The sequence below is a fragment of the Oncorhynchus clarkii genome, chromosome 14 (assembly GCF_045791955.1).
Source record: "Oncorhynchus clarkii lewisi isolate Uvic-CL-2024 chromosome 14, UVic_Ocla_1.0, whole genome shotgun sequence".
Taxonomy (NCBI): Eukaryota; Metazoa; Chordata; class Actinopteri; order Salmoniformes; family Salmonidae; genus Oncorhynchus; species Oncorhynchus clarkii.
Genome location: NC_092160.1, coordinates 26417763 through 26441330, shown reverse-complemented (window position 1 = coordinate 26441330; position 23568 = coordinate 26417763). Strand labels below are relative to the sequence as shown.

Genomic DNA, 23568 nt, shown 5'->3' with positions numbered 1-23568 from the left:
TTCATGTTTTGAGGTTGACTAAATTCGACACTGACCTCCATACAAAAACCGTTGCCTGGTAGTCGAAACAACGCAACCTACTGGTTGGAGACATTTCCAACCGAGTTGGACCTCCTCATTGCTGTAAAACGACAGGGTCAATGTGGTCCCATGACCACGGAGACAAATATATTTTATTTGTTGGTATTAAAATATTAATTCTGGAAGAAAGAAGTCAACGCTCACTCTGCTTTTCCCAAGGTGTGGAACGTAAGGATCTGATTTCTCTGGGGTGGCCAGCTTGCTAGCAGGCTGCGGTTCGCCATAGTTGTTGTTTACTTGATGTAGGCTGAAAGATATCAGAGATGTGGGCCTTTTTCGCTCGGGATCCAGTCAAAGACTTTAATTATGACATTTTACCGGAAACTCAAGAAACGTCCGGAATATGGACACTACATCGGGGCAAACGAAAGGTAAATCAAATTGTGGGGGCAGAAATATATTTTAACAGAATAATTATGTCTTGTTAGCTAGGCAACGTAGCGGTTAGCTGATACAAGGCAAGGTCTCGCTAGCTAGTTATTTTTGGGATGAAATTGTATGTAATTTCCATACAAGATTATCACTATCATATATATCTATCATATATATATATCTATCATATATATATATATATAACATTGTCAGGATATTTATCGCCTATAGAAGCTAAAACAGCACTGTTAGCTAACGTTACTGCTAGGCTAGTATAGATACCTAACTAGTAGGTTTTGTTTATGAAGGGCCACGTCAATCTCCGCTAACTAACGTTGGCTAGCCAGTCACTGTTGTAACCTAACGAGCTAACAACCTCAGCTAGTTACATGCGAAATTTCGACCAACTAATTTCATGGAGTGGTGTAAAAAATAATATCAAGTACTAGCGTTACTTAAGTCGTTTTTTGTTTTTATATTTTTGACAACTTTAACGTTTACTTCTACATTCCTAAAGAAAATAATATACTTTTTATTCCATACATTTTCCCTGACACCCAAAAGTACTCGTTACATCTTGAATACTTTAGCAGGACAGGAAAATGGTCCATTTACGCACATATCAAGAGAACATCCCTACTGCAACTGATCTGGCGGATTCATTAAACACGCTTCGTTTGTAAATTATGTCTTAGTGTACCCCTGTACCCCCTATTTTAGCAATTACATTTACTTTTGATACTTAAGTATATTTTAAAACCAAATACTTTTAGACTTGTATTCAAGTAATATTTTACTGGGTGTTTTTCACTTTTACTTGAGTAATTTTCTATTAAATTATCGTTACTTTTACTCAAGTATGACAATAGGGTACTCTCCACCACTGATATCATGACTAATAATGATGTTTGCACAGTGTCAGTCTTGTTTTGACTGGTAGCTAACTAACTAGATGCTAACATTATCTAGTTTGTTTGTCATCAAAGGTTGCTTTGTTTCCTTTACTTATTTTTCAAAGCCATGGGAATGCAATGGTAGAACCTTTGATGGCAGAGTTGCCTAGGTGTCGTTCTGTGTTTCACCTGAAATAGCTACTAGACTGAGACAAATTGTGTCTTGACATGACAACAACACTTATTGCAAGGTACAGAACCAAACAACACCTCTCCTGTGAGTGTGGTTGAGGCCTCTGGCCTCACCAAGGAGACTGTAACTTCATCTCTCTTAAACCACAATAACATCTCTCCTCATACCAATGATGAAACATGACATTATCACATTTTGCCATCTTTCTCTTCAGACAGGTGGGGAGCCAGTATCAGTGTTTGTGTACGAGGTGTCAACAGGGACAGAGGAACAGACCCAGCTAGCAAAGGCAGCGTTCAAACGCATGAAGACCCTTCGACATCCCAACATCCTGGCCTACGTAGATGGATTGGAGGTGTGTTTCACCCCAAATGCATATAGTGTAACATCACAATATAGTTGATATTTAAAAGGCAAACAACACTCTTTTTCTGTCACCATTGTCGCATTCTTTTGTATCTGTTTTTGTTTTCATTGTTTTTCATGCAGACTGTGGTGAGTATCGACTGAATCAAGAGAAACAGTAGCTAGTCTGCTAGTCGTTGGTGTACTCACCATATAATAGAAAAATACTTAAGACTATAATGCACATTTTAACCAAGTCATGAATGCATTAATGTTGTCTCTTTCTGGTGCCTTGCAGACAGAGAAGAGCCTGTACCTGGTCACAGAGCAGGTCACCCCGCTGGCAGCCCACCTGAAGGCCCAGTCAGACCGGGGGGGCTCTGGGGATCTGGAGATGTCCTGGGGCCTTCATCAGATTGTGGTCAGTAGACTGGAGGAGAGATGAGCGCTCTGATTTCCTCATGTGTTTCTGTATGTTGAGTTCCGCTTGTCCTTTATCAAGCCTCTTCCACCTCTACTCCATTATCCTTCTCCCTTCCTCTGTCTCTCTCTATCAATCTCTTTTTCAATGGAAAGGTGACTCTCCATCTTCTCTGAGAAGGCCCTTTTCTATGTTAATCATACAGTACTGAATGTTCTCTAAACACTAGCCCGAAAGGCTCATAGGAAGTCACAACATCAGCTGCTACAGAATAACACAGTCTCACAGATACATTATCAGTGTGTCCCAGGCCCAGAATGGAGCCAAAATGTAACCATAACATTCAACACTGGCAGACAGTTGATACTGGCAGTTAAACAGGTCGAAGGTAGTGACAACAGATGATTGTAGACTAACTTCCCCCAAGGGAATACTTCTGTCTACGTCTTCCCATACCTAAAATCATGTTTAATACATAGCAATCCATATCAACAGTAAATCAAATACAGGAAAGTAATTAATAAAATAATTGCTCACACGCTATTTCCCCCCTGTAGAAAGCCCTTAGTTTCCTGGTGAATGACTGCCACCTCCTTCACAATAACCTGGGTATCTGGTCTGTGTTTGTGGACCGAGCCGGAGAATGGAAGCTTGGCGGTCTGGACCACATGACCCCAGAGAACGAGGACGCCTCCACATCACTACCCTCTGCTAAAGCTGTTCACTCTGACATGGACAAATACGACCCCCCTGAGTCACCAAACGGTGGAGAGAAATGGTGAGACTGACAGACAATCAGTTAAGAATGAGAGGGTGTAAAATACTGATTTCATTGCAAATTGTATTGCTGGTATCTCACATACAAAGATTTTAGTTCAATGCTTGATGTATTCTGAAGATACTTAATATTTGTAGTATGAAGTATATCTCTTGGGCTCCCGAGTGGCACAGCGGTCTAAGGTACTGCATCTCAGTGCAAGAGGCGACACTACAGTCCTTGGTTCGAATCCAGGCTGAATCACATCCGGACATGATTGGGAGTCCCATAGGGCGGCTCACAATTGGCCCAGCGTTGTCTGGGTTTGGCCTGGGTAGGCCGTCATTGTAAATAAGAATTTGTTCTTAACTGACTTGCCTAGTTAAATAAAATAATATCTCTGTGTTCCAGGGCTGGGGATGTGTGGCGGCTGGGCTGTCTGATCTGGGAAGTGTTCAATGGTCCACTGCCCCGAACCTCCTCCCTACGCTCCCTCGGAAAGGTACCCTCCTCCCCCACCCTTTACCTTCTAACATTTTACCAGAGCATCACACATTTTAAGGAAATCCTAAAGTGATTCTAATATCATCCTGTCAAAATATCAAAGGTCATGAATGAATTGGAAGTGATTTGAAATGTATTATGGTATGTTGTCCCTCAGATCCCTAAAGCATTGGTGCCACACTACTGTGAGTTGGTAGGGGCCAACGCTAGGGCCCGGCCAAACCCAGCTCGCTTCCTCCAGAACTGCAGAGCTCCTGGAGGATTCCTTAGCAACAGCTTTGTGGAGAGCAACCTTTTCCTTGAGGAGATCCAGGTACAATTCCTAACCTCCATCTCCGCTATAGAAAAAGCTTGACACGATAGAGATGACACAGCTTTCATTGAAATGTGTTGGCTTTTCGATAAAATGTTTTATTCTGTGAAGTGTGAAATATCTATGTATCTTATGTCTATCTAACATATGTGATCCAGATCAAAGACCCAGCAGAGAAGCATCAGTTTTTTCAGGACCTGAGTGAGAACCTGGACTCATTCCCAGAGGACTTCTGTAAGCACAAGGTGCTGCCACAGCTACTCACCGCCTTTGAGTTTGGCAATGCAGGTGCTGTCGTCCTCACACCTCTGTTTAAGGTATGTGTGCTGTGGAGGCAGCGAGGGGGGATTCAGAAGGAATCACCGGTCTGGCATTGAATTGCTCCTCTGTTTTATGCAGAAGTGGGAAAACTATGTAATATCTATGTAAAGCATAATCATTGGAAGTGGTTTGAGTTAAAGCCATTTCTTCAGGGGGAAAGCTTTTGGCAACTAATGATTTCCCGCCCTTCCTCAATCAGTCAAATATATTTTATTAAGCCCTTTTTACAAATAAAATAAAATATTATTGATCGCATACACATATTTAGTAGATGTTATTGTGGGTGTAGCGAAATGCTTGTGTTCCTAGCTCCAACAGTGCAGTAATATCTAACAATTCACACATCTAAAAAGTAAAAGAATGGAACTAAGAAATATTAGAATGAGCAATGTCAGAGTCTGTGTGTGTATATAGATAGATAGATAGATATAGTACCAGTCAAAAGTTTGGACACACCTACAAATTCAAGGATTTTTCTTTATTTTTACTATTTTCTACATTGTAGAATAATAGTGAAGACATCAAAACTATGAAATAACACACATGGAATCATGTAGTAACCAAAAAAGTGTTAAACAAATCAAAATATACACTGCTCAAAAAAATAAAGGGAACACTTAAACAACACAATGTAACTCCAAGTCAATCACACTTCTGTGAAATCAAACTGTCCACTTAGGGAGTTTTTCCTAGCCACCGTGCTTCTACACCTGCATTGCTTGCTGTTTGGGGTTTTAGGCTGGGTTTCTGTACAGCACTTTGAGATATTAGCTGATGTACGAAGGGCTATATAAATAAATAAATAAATAAATAAATAGATTTGATTTGACTTAGGAAGCAACACTGATTGACAATAAATTTCACATGCTGTTGTGCAAATGGAATAGACAACAGGTGGAAATTATAGGCAATTAGCAAGACACCCCCAATAAAGAAGTGGTTCTGCAGGTGGTGACCACAGACAACTTCTCAATTCCTATGCTTCCTGGCTGATGTTTTGGTCACTTTTGAATGCTGGCGGTGCTTTCTCTCTAGTGGTGGCATGATACGGAGTCTACAACCCACACAAGTGGCTCAGGTACTGCAGCTCATCCAGGATGGCACATCAATGCAAGCTGTGGCAAGAAGGTTTGCTCTGTCTGTCAGCGTAGTGTCCAGAGCATGGAGGCGCTACCAGGAGACAGGCCAGTACATCAGGAGACGTGGAGGAGGCCGTAGGAGGGCAACAACCCAGCAGCAGGACCGCTACTTCCGCCTTTGTGCAAGGAGGAGCAGGAGGAGCACTGCCAGAGCCCTGCAAAATGACCTCCAGCAGGCCACAAATGTGCATGTGTCTGCTCAAACGGTCAGAAACAGACTCCATGAGGGTCTTTCTTTGGGGGGCCGCACAGCCCTCCATGTGCCCGCCAGAGGTAGCCTGACTGCCATTAGGTACCGAGATGAGATCCTCAGACCCCTTGTGAGACCATATGCTGGTGCGGTTGGCCCTGGGTTCCTCCTAATGCAAGACAATGCTAGACCTCATGTGGCTGGAGTGTGTCAGCAGTTCCTGCAAGAGGAAGGCATTGATGCTATGGACTGGCCCGCCCGTTCCCCAGACCTGAATCCAATTGAGCACATCTGGGACATAATGTCTCTCTCCATCCACCTACGTGGCGTTGCACCACAGACTGTCCAGGAGTTGGCGGATGCATTAGTCCAGGTCTGGGAGGAGATCCCTCAGGAGACCATCCGCCACCTCATCAGGATTATGCCCAGGCGTTGTAGGTCATACAGGCACGTGGAGGCCACACACACTACTGAGCCTCATTTTGATTTGTTTTAAGGACATTACATCAAAGTTGGATCAGCCTGTAGTGTGGTTTTCCACTTTAATTTTGAGTGTGACTCCAAATCTAGACCTTCATGGGTTGATAAATTTGATTTCCATTGTTAATTTTTGTGTGATTTTTTTTTTTTTGTCAGCACATTCAACTATGTAAAGAAAAAAGTATTTAATAAGAATATTTCATTCAGATCTAGGATGTGTTATTTTAGCGTTCCCTTTATTTTTTTGAGCAGTGTATTTTAGATTCTTCAAAGTAGCCACCCTCTACCTTGATGACAGCTTTGCACACTCTTGGCATTCTCATGATCTGCTTCAAAAATATAAATGAAACATGCAACCATTTCCACGATTTTACTGAGTTACAGTTCAAATAAGGAAGTCAGTCAATTGAAATGAATTCATTAGGCCCTAATCTATGGATTTCACATGACGGCAGGAGCGCAGCCCTGGTTGGGCCTCAGAGGGCATAGGCCCACCCATTGGGGAGCCAGGCCCAGCCAATCAGAATTGGCTTTATTACAGACAGAAATACTCCTCAGTTTCATCAGCTGTCCAGGTGGCTGGTCTCCGAAGATCCCGCAGGTGAAGAAACGGAATGTGGAGGTCCTGGGCTGGTGTGGTTACACGTGGTTGTGAGGCCAGTTGGACATACTGTTAAATTCGCTAAAACGACGGAGTTGTCTTATGGAAGAGAAATTAACATTCAATCTCTGGCAACAGCTCTGGTGGACATACCTGCAGTCAGCATGCCAATTGCACACCCCCTCAAAACTTGACATCTGTGGCATTGTTTTGTGTGACAAAACTGCACATTTTAGAGTGGCCTTTTATTGTCTCCAGCACAAGGTGTAACTTTGTAATGTTCATGCTGTTTAATCAGCTTCGTGGAAATGCCACACCTGTTAGGTAGAAGGATTTTCTTGGGATAAATGTTCTCTAACAGAGATGTAAACAAATTTGTGCACCAAATTTGAGAGAAATAAGCTTTTTGTGCGTATAGAAAGATTCTGGGGTCTCTTATTTCAGCTCATGAAACATGGGACCAACACTTTACATGTTACATTAATATTTTTGTTCACATGATGGAATGTATAGACATGATGGATAGAATATGTAGTATGTCTGAAGAATACATTATGTGTGTGTGTGTGTGTGTGTGTGTGTTTGTACACACACAGTTGAAGTCGGAAGTTTACATACACCTTAGCCAAATACATTTAAACACAGTTTCACAATTCCTGACATTTAATCCAAGTAAAAATTCCCTGTCTTAGGTCAGTTAGGATCACCACTTTATTTTAAGAATGTGAAATGTCAGAATAATAGTAGAGAGAATGATTTATTTCAGATTTGATTTCTTTCATCACATTCCCAGTGGGCCCGACGTTTACATGCACTCAATTAGTATTTGGTAGCATTGCCTTTAAATTGTTTAACTTGGGTCAAACAATTTCCCACAATAAGTTGGGTGAATTTTGGCCCATTCCTCCTGACAGAGCTGGTGTTACTGAGTCGGGTTTGTAGGCCTCCTTGCTCGCACACGCCTTTTCAGTTCTGCCCAAAACTTTTCTATGGGATTGAGGTCAGGGCTTTCTGATGGCCACTCTAATACCTTGACTTTGTTGTCCTTAAGCCATTTTGCCACAACTTTGGAAGTATGCTTGGGGTCATTGTCCATTTGGAAGAATCATTTGCGACCAAGCTTTAACTTCCTGACTGATGTCTTAAGATGTTGCTTCAATATATCCACATAATTTTCCATCGTCATGACGCCATCTATTTTGTAAAGTGCACCAGTCCCTCCTGCAGCAAAACACCCCCACAGCATGCTGCTGCCACCCCCGTGCTTTACGGTTGGAATGGTGTTCTTCGGCTTGTAAGCCTCCCCCTTTTTCCTCCAAACATAACAATGGTGGCCAAACAGTTCTATTTTTATTTAATCAGACCAGAGGACATTGCTACAAAAAGTACGTTCTTTGTCCCCATGTGCAGTTGCAAACCGTAGTCTGGCTTTTTTATGGCGGTTTTGGAGCAGTGGCTTCTTCCTTGCTGAGCGGCCTTTCAGGTTATGTCTAAAGACTCGTTTTACTGTGGATATAGATACTTTTGTACCTGTTTCCTCCAGCATCTTCACCTGGTCCTCTGCTGTTGTTCTGGGATTGATTTTGCACTTTTCGCACCAAAGTACGATCATCTCTAGGAGACCGAACGCATCTCCTTCCTGAGCGGTATGACGGCTGAGTGGTCCAATGGTGATTATACTTGAATTCTATTGTTTGTACAGATGAACGTGGTACCTTCAGGTGTTTGGAGGTACGTTTGAAGGTAGGCCTTGAAATACATCCACAGGTACACCTCCAATTGACTCAATTGATGTCAATTAGCCTATCAGAAGCTTCTAAAGCCATGACATCATTTTCTGTAATGTTCCAATCTGTTTAAAGGCACAGTCAACTTAGTGTATGTAAACTTCTGACCCACTGGAATTGTGATACAGGGAAATAAACTGTCTGTAAACAATTGTTGGGAAAATTACTTATGTCATGTACAAAGTAGATCTCCTAACCGACTTGCCAAAACTATACTTTGTTAACAAAAAATCTGTGGAGTGGTTGAAAAACGAGTTTTAAAGACTCCAAACTAAGTGTATGTAAACTTCCGACTTCAACTGTATACACACACACACACTAATGTTGAAAAGTTTGAGGTCACTTCGAAATTTCCTTGTTTTTGAAAGAAAAGCACATTTTTTGTACAATTAAAATAACATCAAATTGATCAGAAATACAGTGTAGACATTTTAATGTTGTAATGACTATTGTAGCTGGAAACGATTGATTTTTAATGGAATATCTACCTACATATGTGTACAGAGGCCCATTATCAGCAACCATCACTCCTGTGTTCCAATGGCATGTTGTGTTAGCTAATCCACGTTTAGCATTTTAAAAGGCTAATTGATCATTAGAAAACCCTTTTGCAATTATGTTAGCACAGCTGAAAACTGTAATAAAACCAATAAAACTGCCCTTCTTTAGACTAGTTGAGTATCTGGAGAATCAGCATTTGTGGGTTCGATTACTGGCTGAAAATGGCCAGAAACAAAGAACTTTCTTCTGAAACTCGTCAGTCTATTCGTGTTCTGAGAAATTAAGGCTATTCCATGCGGGAAACTGACGATATCGTACAAGGCTGTGTACTACTCCCTTCATAGGACAGCGCAAACTGGCACTAACTAGAATAGAAAGAGGAGTTGGAGGCCCCGGTGCACAACTGAGCAAGAGGACAAGTACATTAGAGTGTCTAGTTTGAGAAACAGACGCCTCACAGGTCCTCAACTGGCATCTTCATTAAATAGTACACGCAAAACACCAATCTCTGAAGAGGCGACTCCGGGATGCTGGCCTGGAGTCATATCTCAGACTGGCCAATAAAAATAAAAGATTAAGATGGGCAAAATAACACAAACACTGGACAGAGGAAATCTGCCTAGAAGGCCTGCATCCCGGAATCGCCTCTTCACTGTTGACTTTCAGACTGGTGTTTAGCAGAAGGTTCCTTCTTCCATCTCTCCCTGTTCTTTTGTGTCTGTCAGGTAGGTAAATTCCTGTCTGCGGAGGAGTACCAGCAGAAGATCATTCCTGTCATTGTAAAGATGTTCTCCTCTACAGACCGGGCCATGAGGATACGACTGCTTCAACAGGTACAGAGTACCACACGTCAGAGTACAAAGACGGCCATTACACCAGAATGAGTGTTTGCTGCAGATCTCTTGTTTATTCCTCTTTCCAACCCCGTCCTCTTCTCTCTTTCCTTTTAGATGGAGCAGTTTATTCAGTATCTAAATGATGCAGCGGTGAACTCGCAGATCTTCCCTCATGTTGTTCACGGTTTCACAGACACAAACCCAGCCATCAGAGAACAGACTGTCAAGGTATAACTGACTTACCCAGTCTGTCAGACTGTGATTAACATACTCACACGACCTGATGGTTTCACTCACTTCTTCATTCAAGTGGAACTGACAGTTAATGGTGTTCCCAACTCTCTGTTCTCTGTCTTTCTTTTCATCTCCCAGTCCATGCTGCTGCTGGCCCCCAAGCTGAATGAGAGTAATGTGAATCAGGAGCTGATGAGGCACTTTGCACGACTGCAGGCGAGAGACGAGCAGGGACCAATCCGCTGCAACACCACCGTGTGCCTGGGAAAGATCGCCCCCTACCTCAACGCTGGGGTAACTCACTTTCTCTCTTTACCCATCTCCCCTTTTCTCTCCCTCTGCCTGACCATTTCTTCTCTCCCTCCCTCTACCTGCCCATTTCTTCCCTCCCTCTGCCTGACCCTCTTATTCATGCCCTTCTCCTTTCCTCCACAGACGCGGCAGCGAGTGTTGATCTCTGCGTTCTCTCGGGCCACTAAGGACCCGTTTCCCGCTTCTCGGGCGGCCGGGGTTCTGGGCTTCGCAGCAACGCACAACTACTACAGTGTGACGGAGAGCGCAGCACGAGTACTGCCAACGCTCTGTACCCTCACTGTTGACCCTGACAAGAACGTTCGAGATCAGGTGAGAAGCACTACAAACACCTCACACATTGAACCACAGGACTGGGACCTTTAACATTCTGTTTAGAAATATTTCACAAAAACACAGGCTAAAGCTCCAATAGAAATCCCGATCACACTTGTAGGCGATGTCATGGCAGTGATGACTAGCTAAGCTCATGCGTAGAAACGCATCATCAGCTCTAGCAGTTGTCTTGCACAGAGTTGCTCCTGTACAGGTCGTCAAATCAAAAGCACTCCTTTGGTATTGTTGTTTTTGACGAAAATTAAAACGTGTCACTCACAAAGTTAGAGTTGTGCCTTTTTAGATTTCGAGAAAATGAACAAAATTGACTTCTCAAACCCCAAACCAGGGCCTGATCTTGATCACAAGCGTTCCCGGAAGTCTCACAATGTTGCACCTCTGGATTTAGAAACTCTGTGATTTCACCTTGCAACATTTCATCTGCAATTGTGTGTGACAATCTATTTTTCCCTACACTCTCATTGCAACATTCCATCTGTTATCAGGTTTCCATCCAACCTTTTTACACCAGTAAAGTACGTTGTATAAAAGAAAAGGTTACGACAGGCCTGATGGAAACTGCAAATTTGGCAATGAACTTTCCAAATGTTGACACAAAAATATATACTCGATACGGTGGGATGTTTTTGTCTGTAAGATGTAATTATGCTACAAATGTCAGTGGACGTGCTTTTATGTGCAAATATTGATATAATAACCATCATATCGAAGTAAACTTGGAGTCATGCTGTATGTTGTATGCTCCTCCCACTACGACTCGGGAAAGCATGAAGTTTATTAGGCTGCAGATGAAATAAGTTCTGATGAACTTCACAGGGTGGTGAAAGTACACAGTGATGAGCTTGATGCTTCTTTCTGATAAATATTGAGGGTTGTATTCTGGTGACATGATCATCTATCTGCTGTTTGACAAATAAAAATAATCTTGTTCTGTAGTCGATAAGACTCTCATCATGTAGGCTATACCCACACTGGACCTGCCAGCTGTTCGTTAGCGCACATGCCAATACCAGAGTGGGGACATTCACTATATAACGCAACATTTCTGGTTACAAAACCATCAGTAGAGTTGAAAATGCGATGGAAACCCATTTAACTTGTATTTTTATTCGGTACATGGTCATTTTTATGTGCACTACATCATCACACATACTTTTATCCACAACAAGTTAATTTGATGGAAACACATCTCTAGTGGGAAAATCTGTGTATTTTATTTATGCATATTTTAGACTATTTGCATGAAAATCTGTCACCAATTGGATGAAACATTTTTTTTCTGTCCTTCCTCCCTCAGGCGTTTAAAGCTATCAAGAGTTTCCTGACAAAGCTGGAGACTGTTTCTGAAGATCCAACCAAGCTGGCTGAAATAGGTCTGTAAACAAGCACTGTTCTCACATTAAAGGGATACTGCGGGATTTTGGCAATGAAGTCCTTTATCTGCATATCGGCATCTGCATTTTTTGTGTTCAGTATTTTATTTTTATTTAATCTGTATTTACCCCAGTAGACCAGTTGAGAACAAGTTCTCATTTACAACTGTGACCTAGCCAAGATAAAGCAAAGCAGTTCGACACAAACAACAACACAGAGTTACACATGAAATAAACAAACATACAGTCAATAATACAATAGAAGAAGTCTATATACAGTGTGTGTAAATGAGGTAGGATAAGGGAGGTAAGGCAATAAATAGGCCATAGTGGCGAAATAATTACAATATAGCAATTAAACACTGGAGTGATAGATGTGCAGAAGATGAGTGTGCAAGTAGAGACACTGGGGTGCAAAGGAGCAAAATAAATAACAGTATGAGGATGCAGTAGTTGGATGGGCTTTTTACAGATGGGCTATGTACAGGTACAGTGATCTGTGAGCTGCTCTGACAGCTGGTTTTTAAAGCTAGTGAGGGAGATATGAGTCTACAGCTTCAGTGATTTTTGCAGTCGTTCCAGTCATTGGCAGCAGAGAACTGGAAGGAAAGGCGGCCAAAGGAGGAATTGGCTTTGGGGGTGACTAGTGAAATATACCTGCTGGAGCGTGTGCTACGGTGACCAGTGAGCTAAGGCAAGGCAGGGCTTTACCTAGCAAAGACTTATAGATGACCTGGAGCCAGTGGGTTTGGCGACAAATATGAAGCTAGGGCCAGCCAACGAGAGCATACAGGTCGCAGTGGTGGGTGGTATATGGGGCTTTGGTGACAAAACGGATGGCACTGTGATGGGCTGCATCCAATTTGCTGAGTAGAGTGTTGGAGGCTATTTTGTAAATGACATCGCCGAAGTCAAGGATTGGTAGGATAGTCAGAATGGTAGGATAGTCAGTATGAAGGAAGTTAGATAGCATTCACTCATAAAACTAACTAGCGCTAGCTGTACCTGAAGACTTCCAGTCATTGCGCTATGCTCGTTAGGAATCTGAGTACAGCCTTTGAGTGTCTATTTATCTCCCATTCACCCTAGAAAAGGATGTGATGTCATCAGCCCAGCCGGCGGGGGCAGCAGCCAGTTGGGCAGGCTGGGCAGTGACGGGGGTGTCCTCTCTGACCTCCAAGCTCATCCGAACCGGCCCGGGGGCAGAGGTGGGCGGCCCGGCCGACAACACCCCTGTTGCTGCTGGTACTGCCTCTCCTCGCACAGGGAACCCTGTGACAGATGGGGTACCCGTGGGTAAGGAACTGAGTTATGAACATGATACCTCTTAATCACTCAGATCTTATATACAGTGCCTTGCGAAAGTATTCGGCCCCCTTGAACTTTGCGACCGTTTGCCACATTTCAGGCTTCAAACATAAAGATATAAAACTGTATTTTTTTGTGAAGAATCAACAACAAGTGGGACACAATCATGAAGTGGAATGACATTTATTGGATATTTCAAACTTTTTTAACAAATCAAAAACTGAAAAATTGGGCGTGCAAAATTATTCAGCCCCCTTAAGTTAATACTTTGTAGCGCCACCTTTTGCTGCGATTACAGCTGTAAGTCGCTTGGGGTATGTCTCTATCAGTTTTGCACATCGAGAGACTGAAATTTTTTCCCATTCCTCCTTGCAAAACAGCTCGAGCTCAGTGAGGTTGGATGGAGAGCATTTGTGAACAGCAGTTTTCAGTTCTTTCCACAGATTCTCGATTGGATTCAGGTCTGGACTTTGACCTTTGGCCATTCTAACACCTGGATATGTTTATTTTTGAACCATTCCATTGTAGATTTTGCTTTATGTTTTGGATCATTGTCTTGTTGGAAGACAAATCTCCGTCCCAGTCTCAGGTCTTTTGCAGACTCCATCAGGTTTTCTTCCAGAATGGTCCTGTATTTGGCTCCATCCATCTTCCCATCAATTTTAACCATCTTCCCTGTCCCTGCTGAAGAAAAGCAGGCCCAAACCATGATGCTGCCACCACCATGTTTGACAGTGGGGATGGTGTGTTCAGCTGTGTTGCTTTTACGCCAAACATAACATTTTGCATTGTTGCCAAAAAGTTCAATTTTGGTTTCATCTGACCAGAGCACCTTCTTCCACATGTTTGGTGTGTCTCCCAGGTGGCTTGTGGCAAACTTTAAACAACACTTTTTATGGATATCTTTAAGAAATGGCTTTCTTCTTGCCACTCTTCCATAAAGGCCAGATTTGTGCAATATACGACTGATTGTTGTCCTATGGACAGAGTCTCCCACCTCAGCTGTAGATCTCTGCAGTTCATCCAGAGTGATCATGGGCCTCTTGGCTGCATCTCTGATCAGTCTTCTCCTTGCATGAGCTGAAAGTTTAGAGGGACGGCCAGGTCTTGGTAGATTTGCAGTGGTCTGATACTCCTTCCATTTCAATATTATCGCTTGCACAGTGCTCCTTGGGATGTTTAAAGCTTGGGAAATCTTTTTGTATCCAAATCCGGCTTTAAACTTCTTCACAACAGTATCTCGGACCTGCCTGGTGTGTTCCTTGTTCTTCATGATGCTCTCTGCGCTTTTGACGGACCTCTGAGACTATCACAGTGCAGGTGCATTTATACAGAGACTTGATTACACACAGGTGGATTGTATTTATCATCATTAGTCATTTAGGTCAACATTGGATCATTCAGAGATCCTCACTGAACTTCTGGAGAGAGTTTGCTGCACTGAAAGTAAAGGGGCTGAATAATTTTGCACGCCCAATTTTTCAGTTTTTGATTTGTTAAAAAAGTTTGAAATATCCAATAAATGTCGTTCCACTTCATGATTGTGTCCCACTTGTTGTTGATTCTTCACAAAAAAATACAGTTTTATATATTTATGTTTGAAGCCTGAAATGTGGCAAAAGGTCGCAAAGTTCAAGGGGGCCGAATACTTTCGCAAGGCACTGTATGTTTCTGTTTAGGTCATTGTGTAGATTAGGGTGGCATCCCCCACAGAAACATAGGCTGAACTGGCAAAGCTGTACCCATCAATCCAAAACTTACATTCACCTTTCACCTCACCGTTCTTTTCATCCCTCCATCTCTCCTTCATCCAGGCTCTGAAGTTAAACCACCACCGGCCTCCATGACTCTACCCTTTGCTTCTGGCCTTGCTATCCAATCAGACTCCCTTAAGGTGACAGAGAAGGACGAGGAGCCAATTGGAGACCGTTGGGATGACGAGGACTGGGGAAGTTTAGAGGTACAGTTGAAGTCGGAAGTTTACATACACTTGGGTTGGAGTCATTAAAACTTGTTTGTTAACTGTGCCTTTAAACAGCTTGGAAAATTCCAGAAAATGTCATGGCTTTAGAAGCTTCTGATAGGCTAATTGACATCATTTGAGTCAATTGAAGGTGTACCTGTGGATATATTTCAAGGCCTACCTTCAAACGTAGTGCCTCTTTGCTTGACATCATGGGAAAATCAAAAGAAATCAGCCAAGAATTCAGAAAAAAAATTGTAGACCTCCACAAGTCTGGTTCATCCTTGGGAGCAATTTCCAAATGCCTGAAGGTACCACATTCATCTGTACAAACAATAGTACACAAGTATAAACACCACGGAACCATGCAGCCGTCATACCACTCAGGAAAGGAAGGAGACACGTTCTGTCTCTTAGAGATTAACGTATTTTGGTGCGAAAAGTGAGAATCAATCACAGAACAACAGCAAAGAACCTTGTGAAAATGCTGGAGGAAACAGGTACAAAAGTATCTATATCCACAGTAAAATGAGTCCTATATCTACATAACCTGAAATGCCGCTCAGCAAGGAAGATGCCACTGCTCCAAAACCGTCATTAAAAAAGCCAGACTACGGTTTGCAACTGCACATGGGGACAAAGATCATACTTTTTGGTGAAATGTCCTCCGGTCTGAGGAGGATGGCAAAAAAAATAGAACTGTTTGGCCATAATGACCATCGTTATGTTTGGAGGAAAAGGGGAGGCTTGCAAGCTGAGGAACACCATCCCAACTAGTGAATCACCGGGGTGGCAGCATCATGTTGTGGTGGTGCTTTGCTGCAGGAGGGTCTGGTGCACTTCACAAAATAGATGGCCCATGAGGATGGAAATTATGTAGATATATTGAAGCAACATCTCAAGACATCAGTCAGGAAGTTAAAGCTTGGTTGCAAACGGGTCTTCCAAATGGACAATGACCCCAAGCATACTTCCAAAGTTGTGGCAAAATGGCTTAAGGACAACAAAGTCAATGTATTGGAGTGGCCATCAGAAAGCCCTGACCTCAATCTCATGGAAAATTTGTGGGCAGAACTGAAAATACGTGTGCGAGCAAAGAGGCCTACAAACCTGACTCAGGTACACCAGCTCTGTCAGGAGGAATGGGCCAAAATTCACCCAACTTATTGTGGGAAGCTTGTGGAAGGCTACCTGAAATGTTTGACCCAAGTTAAACAATTTAAAGGCAATACTACCAACTACTAATTGAGAGTATATGTATACTTCTGACCTGCTGGGAATTTGACGAAAGAAATCAAATCTGAAAGAAATCATTAATTTTCTCTACTATTATTCTGACATTTCACATTCTTACAATAAAGTGGTGATCCTAACTGACCTAAGACAGGGACTTTTTACTATAATTAAATGTTAGGCATTGTGAAAAACTGAGTTTAAATGTATTTGGCTAAGGTTTATTTAATCTTCCGACTTCAACTGTAATTGACATGAATGGGATTTGGGGTGGGATTTGACAGCTGGGACCGAGGGACGTCAACTGTCACTGAACATGGAAATAGTGTTCTGTTTGATCAATTAAGTTATTAAACTCTGTCTTTCTCTCACTCTCTCGCTTTCTCTCCCCCCTCCCCCCCCCCCCCTCCCAGGACGCAGAGAAGGTACAGGCAGCTGACCCAGATGACTGGAACTCCTCTGATTGGTCAGGAATGTCATCAGTCAAAAAGAAGGCCAGTGTCAGAGGAGTACGTATCTGGTTTTATTTAGACCTAAGGGTTATTCAGGGAGGCAGAGTGTTTGAAAAAAAGTCAAAGATAATGGCACTGTAAAGTAACTACCACTCACACTTTTTGAGGAAAAATGTACTTACTGTGATGTGTGGTTGTCTCACCTAGCTATCTTAAGATGATTGCACAAACTGTATTATCTCTGGCTGTGCCTGCTAAATAACAGGAATGCATTTACATATTCCTCTGCAAAGTGCTGAAAGTTCCAACCTACTGAACAGTGGTCCATGATCTAAAACCGTTATAGTGCTGAAACTAAATTCATTGCTGTCTCCGTCTCCATCTAGGTGTCTCTAGCCTCCTCTGAGGCAGTAAAAAAGCAGAGCTCTGATTGGAGCAGCTCGGGTTGGGATGCCGACGACAGCTGGTCCAATGAGAAGGAGGCTGACATCCAGGGTCAGAGTTCACCGGGAGAGGATGGGTGGGGCAATGACTGGGAGGAGGAGGGTAGGACTGCGCCGGCCACTAAGAGTGCTGCTTTGCCGGAGGGGGTTCGGTTAGCCAGCGAGTATGACTGGGACATTAAGGGAGACACGCAGACTGACTTCCTCGCCAATGTGTCTCAGAGAGAAACGCCTACCCCCACGGTGAGGAGAGGAGGGGGGCTTTATAAATAAAATACTTTGACAGGAGTATGCTTTGTGTTTTGAAGAACTGACAAGCAGGTTTGTCAAAATGGAAAAGTTTGGTGTTGATGCTAAGTGGGGAATGGTTCTGATGTGGAAATGGAAGGATGGCACGTGTATGTTTTAATGCATGTGTTTTCTGGTTCATGCCAGGTTGGTGATGGCTGGAGTGCAGAGCCTGCTGGAGACTGGGGAGCCGAGGAGAGCTGGCAGTCTGTGGGCGGAAGTCCAGGTGAATCTCAACCTGCTCTAACATCTCTACTCCATTATTTCTCAATGATCTGAAACCAGGGAGTCATTTAACAAGATGCTATTCATGTTATAAGGCTCAAGACAGACGATAACAACTCTCTATTTCCTAAGCAGGCCTAAGCAAGGCAGAGCTGGCCAAGAAGAAGCGTGAGGAGAGGAGGAAAGAACTGGAGGCCAAACGGGCAGAACGCAAGGCAGCTAAGGGTCCTCTCAAACTGGGCGCTCGGAAACTGGACTGACTGGAAAGAAAAGGAGGGCTGGCGAAGACGGGAAGCAAAGCAGACCGTGTGCTGTGATAACTTTTCCCTGACTCCCACAGAGAGGGTGGACTGTATGGAAGGATCAACAGTCCATAATCAAACGAACGAGAAACTGTGAACTGGACGACGGTGCAAGCTGCTTATTGTTTGAGAAAGGGATAAGAGACAGGACTCATCCAGACTATTCTGGGGTTTAAACATTACATCACATATTTAATTTGTAAAGAAGTGTATTTGTCTGAAAAGGACTGTGACAAAAGAAATCTGAACATGTTTTTATAAATAAATGATATCAATGTTGTTAGGTTGTAATTTCTGGTACAATAATCCAGACATACTCTGAGCAAAACTCAAGCTAGATTTATTCACCACAGTGGGTGTTGCAGCTGCACAGCACACCTAGAGGTCACAAGGACATACTGTATATTTATACCTTCCGACTAGGTGGCGTCACCTCCTTGTATTTCTAAGATAAATAATCAGTCTCTGTTTCTGGACAGGAACCGAGTCTGTTCCTCCTCTTGGTGTTCTCGTGTCCCAGCCTGAGTCCGGAACCTTCTTGCTCCTCCGTGCCTTAGTTATTGGGAGTACACATTCCTACAGTCGACTGCAGTCCACTAGATAATTACACTTCTCATACACAAAGAGCTGAAACTTAACACTACCTTCATTCTCTAAGAATATAAAATATTTATATATTCATATTAAGAGTATATAATGATATAAAACTGTAACGATATTAGACAGTGCTCTAGAACATTTATTAGGATCCATCACCCTTAACCCCAGACACATGGCTCCTATTCAACCCTCATGGAATCATTCTGGTACTCAGACTTTGTACTTTACCTGTCCCCAAACACAATGCACATCAATCATTCCAACTGACCCATAACACGAAAATTACTACTGTTAGGATTATTATACAATTATAAACAGATTAAAACGGGCTCAAGTCAAATTGTAGATTCCTCCTATATATTTATTGGGTCACTGAGTTATTTAATATCAAATCATAAAGTGCAAAATAATTCTGCCCATCAACTATCTTTTTAGAGTTGGGTAGGTCAAGGGAAGGTTCTGTTTGTGCCTTTGTTTGATGGCAGCACTATTTACTGGTGTTATGTGGTCAGATGAGCTGTGCTGTGATTTTTAAATATGTTGTGGATGGGTAGGGAGGGAAGTTCATATGGAAGAAGACAGTAAATTCAGATGCATTGTTTTATAAAGGTGGAATCTTGTCTACCATGTGAAAAATTCCAAAACAAAACCATGACAATAAAATACACATTGGGTGTTTTATGTGAAAGGCTGTGCACTGTTTTACAAAGATATTCAGAACAATTTCTACTTCTGCCAAGAGTCAACATCCAAATCCACTGAAGTTCCTTCTGGGACTTGCAGTGGGCCAACAGAGGTGTTTATTTTGTTTACTAAGACAAGTATAAGTTAAGTAGACATTTACAAATATAAATCAAAGAGGATGTCAAGACTAAATCTACTAAGATAAAATGCTAATAAGATTCAGTTAATCAATATTTAATAAACAAACTCTTCAAACTCTTTTTTTAAAGATGAAACACCAGTTATGATTTCAAATATTTTCAATCAAACATTTAAATAAAGTAAGAATTTGTTCAAATCAAATTTTATTGGTCACATACTCGTGTTTAGCAGATGTTATTGCGGGTGTAGCAAAATGCTTGTGTTTCCAGCTGCAACAGTGCAGTAACATCTAACAACAATACTCACAATGGACACAAATCCAAAGTAAAGGAATGGAATTAAGAATATATAAATATTTGACGAGCAATGTCGGGGAGGAATAGACTAAGATACAGTGTAATAGAATACAGTACACACATATGAGATGAGTAATGCAAAATATGTAACATTATTAAAGTGACCAGTGTTCCATTATTAAAGTGGACAGCGATTTCAAGTCTATGTACAGTTGAAGTCGGAAGTTTACCTACACTTAGATTGGAATCATTAAAACTAGTTTTTCAACCACTCCACAAATTTCTTGTTAACAAACTATAGTTTTGGCAAGTCGGTTAGGACATCTACTTTGTGCATGCAGTCATTTTTCCAACAATTGTTTACAGACAGATCATTTCACTTATAATTGCCTGCATCACAATTCCAGTGGGACAGTTTGCATACACTAAGTTGACTGTGCCTTTAAACAGCTTGGAAAGTTCCAGAAAATGATGTCATGGCTTTAGAAGCTGCTGATAGGCTAATTGACATCCTTTGAGTCAATTGGAGGTGTACCTGTGGATGTATTTCAAGGCCTTCCTTCAAACTCAGTGCCTCTTTGCTTGACATTATGGGAAAATCAAAAGAAATCAGCCAAGACCTCAGAAAGAGTGTATGTAAACTTCTGGCCCACTGGGAATGATGAAAGAAATAAAAGCTGAAATAAATCTATCCACTATTATTCTGACATTTGATGTTCTTAAAATAAAGTGGTGATCCTAACTGACCCAAGACAGGGAATTTTTACTTGGATTAAATGTCAGGAATTGTGGAAATGTATTTGGCTAAGGTGTATGTAAACTTCCAAATTAAACAATTTATAGGGCAGCAGCTTCTAAGGTGCTACTGATGGCTATTTAACAGTCTGATGGACTTGAGATAGAATCTGTTTTTCAGTCTCTTGGTCACTGCTTTGATGCACCTGTTCATAATGCTGTCGGTCATTAAGAAGCGATACAAGCAGCATTTGATGTATCCACTTCAACCCTAACCAGGAGTAGTTCTGTGGGTCCTTTAATTTTTTTATTTAACTAGGCAAGTCAGTTAAGAACAAATTCTTATTTAGCCAAACCCTAACGACGCTGGGCCAATTGTGCGCCGGTTATGATACAGCTTGGAATCGAACCAGGGTTTGTAGTGATGTCTCTAGCACTGAGATGCTGTGCCACTCGAAAGCCCTGGGTCCTTTAGACAATTTGCTTCATGATAGAAACATTATAACTTCAGTGGAATACCATTTTATCCCATTATAAAGAGAGTCTACATAAATATGTTAAAACTTTAGTAGGGAAACTTCATAGCTTATAAGTAACTGTCAACATTTTTTAAACAGCTAGCTTAGTCTGGCAGCCTACAAGGTTATGGCCCTTCCAAGGCTGTATACCTTGGAATTATAACCAGACACTTTCCCTCCTTTTGTGCTTTCAATTCATGTCTGTTTAACTGTAAATAAAAATATTATGGAAATACTCAACCCTTCCTTCTGAAAGCCCCAGAATTATTCAAGTGACGATGGCAGTACTGTAGTTAAAAAAATAATCTATTAGGCTTATTGGTGACTGGCTGCTCAGGAAGCTATTATACAGTTGGTCACTTATATTCTTCTTCTTCTTCATTCTTCTTCTTGCTTCCACCTCCAAAGATGGCCGCAATTCCTACAAAGGCAAGGACTCCGAAGCCCACCAGTGTGGCCATTCCCACAGCCTGACGAACCTGGGCAGAAAAAGACTAACATTAATTTGAAAGAATTGAATGAATGAATGAATGACTGACTGATTCAGAAACAGTATCACAGCATAGATGCTTTGAATGTATAACAACAAGTACACCAGTTACTCTACACTCACGTATGTCTTGACCAAGTTGAGAATGTTATTACGACTCACAAAAATACTACGCTGAGCACAGTACAACTAGCGTTGAGCACCAGTCCACTGTACCTACCTGTCGAGACTCAGCCTTCCCATATCTCAGCTCTGTGACAAAGTGCTCACAGTTTCCCCTGAAGACACAGTAGGGCATCTCCTGGTCCACATAGGCCTGGGCTTCCCTCAGTATCTCATGTATGGGTCTGACCTATAATGATAATATAATACATTCCATTTAGCAAAACAACTTAAGCCGTTTTGCAGACCCTTTTATCCTAAGCGAAATTGCATGCATACATTTTTATAAGGGTGGCCCCAGTGGGAATGGAAAACCCTATCCTGGCATTGCAAGCACCATGCTCTATCAACTGAGCCACACAGGATCACACAGGCTGTGTCCCACATGGCACCTTATTCTCTACATAGTTCATTACGTTTGACCAGAGGCCCATGGGGTGCCATTTGGGACACAGCCTTACTGTACTTACTGCTACTGACCTGGTACTTCTCATCCAGCTGGTTGTTTACGCACCACTGATCATGCCCTACCACGTCCCAGATCTCTTCCTTCTTCACCTTAGCCTTGTCACTGAGCACAGACATCATGCTGTTGGCCCTGGCCCCAGGTCCCTCGGCTGGGGAGCAAAGAGACATGGGTGAGGGAAAGGTCCAAGGGAGGGGGTGCACAGACAAGACATCATCAGTGTCAAAGTTGAGTTGAATGTACTCTATATCTACAGTATATCAATTGTTGAGTACACTATATCGAGAATATTACTCACAGGGTGGGGCCAGGTGAACAACAAAGCCGTCACCAACGTACAAAGCCCAGTGCTGGTAGTTCCCTCTGAATATCTCTATCAGATCCCCTGGCTCCGGCTTCTTATCATACTGTGAAAAATAAAATGATGAAACCAGTAAGAATGATTTAGCAATCTGTGTATTGGCACAATGTTGCTAGACACCATCTTGTTAAAGTGCCAAGTATGCAGTTCTGAAAGGGAAAGTTCTCAGATCAGGGAACTATAAAAAGTTATTCAGTCATGACTCATGCATTGTACAAACACAATGTAAATATGTTCTAAACAAACAGGTAAGACTACATAGAGACAGAGGACAACAAAAAGACTGGACTTTACTTACCAATGTTGGAGCCATGGTTACTTTTATTTCCTTTACACAGCTTTGATTTCCCTTCACTGAGCTTCGATCTCAACCCTTTATGTCAAAATGAAACCAATGGGCTATATTTAGGGAGCCTGTTACCAAAACACACGAGCTCACAGAATATTAGGCAATCTATTGACAAATAAATAAGAAACTGATTTCACTGTGTTTTGGTGTCTATAATAAAACATTATGCAACAGAATAGATAGCTGACCACAGACAGCACAAAACAGAGACAGTCTTTGCGTGCTGTCAAGAGTCATGGTATGATGTTCGATCCCAGTTAGCTACCTAGTTATTTGTAATCTTCCTCACAAGTATTTCTGTAAAGATAATAATTGAAATACATTAAAATTATTATACTTACAGTAAATTCGGTGTCGTGCAGATGTTGCTTGCTTTCACCTCGAACACAGAAGTCAGAAGCGTCAGCTATCAGCTGACTAAAAAAAAGAAAACAAATCAGGGCGGCGTCTCTGTTGGAAGCGTGCGCGCTGACGTTGGTTTCGAAGTACTGTGTCAGGCCAGTAGATGGCAGTAAATATATTTTCTGCATTGCCGTTCGGTAAACATGATAGAATAATAAAAT

At 42.1% G+C, this 23568-nt stretch overlaps 3 protein-coding genes across 8 annotated transcripts in view; 1 reads left to right on the top strand and 2 right to left on the bottom strand.

Moving 5' to 3' along the window:
* Nucleotides 1-73: 73 nt before the first annotated feature.
* LOC139366462 (SCY1-like, kinase-like 1) lies at nucleotides 74-18483 on the top strand. 4 transcript variants are annotated; one of them, XM_071103959.1, is made up of 18 exons: nucleotides 81-452; nucleotides 1754-1894; nucleotides 2183-2305; nucleotides 2863-3083; nucleotides 3474-3564; nucleotides 3724-3879; nucleotides 4038-4196; nucleotides 9624-9731; nucleotides 9849-9962; nucleotides 10107-10262; nucleotides 10404-10592; nucleotides 11914-11989; nucleotides 13079-13285; nucleotides 15112-15257; nucleotides 16907-17002; nucleotides 17332-17631; nucleotides 17824-17902; nucleotides 18034-18483. In XM_071103959.1, the coding sequence occupies exons 1-18, from the start codon at nucleotides 345-347 to the stop codon at nucleotides 18159-18161; spliced, it is 2598 nt and encodes an 865-aa protein (XP_070960060.1). In that variant the 5' UTR covers nucleotides 81-344; the 3' UTR covers nucleotides 18162-18483. The 4 variants fall into 4 exon arrangements, with proteins under 4 accessions (XP_070960063.1, XP_070960060.1, XP_070960061.1 ...); XM_071103960.1 differs by having other exon boundaries at nucleotides 103-452; nucleotides 18037-18483; XM_071103962.1 differs by lacking the exons at nucleotides 16907-17002; nucleotides 17332-17631 and having other exon boundaries at nucleotides 74-452; nucleotides 18037-18483.
* Nucleotides 15704-23568, bottom strand: part of LOC139366464 (UBX domain-containing protein 1-like) — a 53293-nt gene continuing 45428 nt past the window's right edge. Inside the window, exon 11 of the transcript XR_011626764.1 lies at nucleotides 15704-15714. The gene's annotated coding sequence lies outside the window, so the exon portion shown is untranslated. The remainder of the gene's footprint in view (nucleotides 15715-23568) is intronic.
* On the bottom strand, nucleotides 18370-23438 carry LOC139366465 (phospholipase A and acyltransferase 3-like). Of its 3 annotated transcripts, XR_011626765.1 has the most exons (7): nucleotides 23347-23438; nucleotides 22955-23029; nucleotides 22594-22702; nucleotides 22310-22446; nucleotides 21888-22019; nucleotides 21144-21656; nucleotides 18370-19297 (listed from the first exon to the last, which is right to left on the bottom strand). XR_011626765.1 is itself a non-coding variant. In XM_071103968.1 (6 exons), exons 2-6 carry the CDS (start codon nucleotides 22967-22969, stop codon nucleotides 21534-21536), a joined length of 516 nt encoding a protein of 171 aa, XP_070960069.1. In that variant the 5' UTR covers nucleotides 22970-23070; nucleotides 23347-23438; the 3' UTR covers nucleotides 19815-21533. The 3 variants fall into 3 exon arrangements, 2 of the variants coding, with proteins under 2 accessions (XP_070960069.1, XP_070960068.1); XM_071103968.1 differs by lacking the exon at nucleotides 18370-19297 and having other exon boundaries at nucleotides 19815-21656; nucleotides 22955-23070; XM_071103967.1 differs by lacking the exon at nucleotides 18370-19297 and having other exon boundaries at nucleotides 19815-21656.

What these genes read in the sequence shown, in the direction of transcription:
- LOC139366465 (XM_071103968.1), bottom strand. An exon ending in TGTTCACCTGGCCCCACCCT is followed by an intron (nt 22,447 to 22,593) that starts GTGAGTAATATT and finishes TTTGCTCCCCAG; the next exon opens with CCGAGGGACCTGGGGCCAGG. An exon ending in GGAAGGCTGAGTCTCGACAG is followed by an intron (nt 21,657 to 21,887) that starts GTAGGTACAGTG and finishes TTTTCTGCCCAG; the next exon opens with GTTCGTCAGGCTGTGGGAAT.
- LOC139366462 (XM_071103959.1), top strand. Translation starts at nt 345, where the DNA reads ATGTGGGCCTTTTTCGCTCGGGATCCAGTCAAAGACTTTAATTATGAC. An exon ending in GGGGCCTTCATCAGATTGTG is followed by an intron (nt 2,306 to 2,862) that starts GTCAGTAGACTG and finishes TCCCCCCTGTAG; the next exon opens with AAAGCCCTTAGTTTCCTGGT. An exon ending in GTCTGTGGGCGGAAGTCCAG is followed by an intron (nt 17,903 to 18,033) that starts GTGAATCTCAAC and finishes CTATTTCCTAAG; the next exon opens with CAGGCCTAAGCAAGGCAGAG.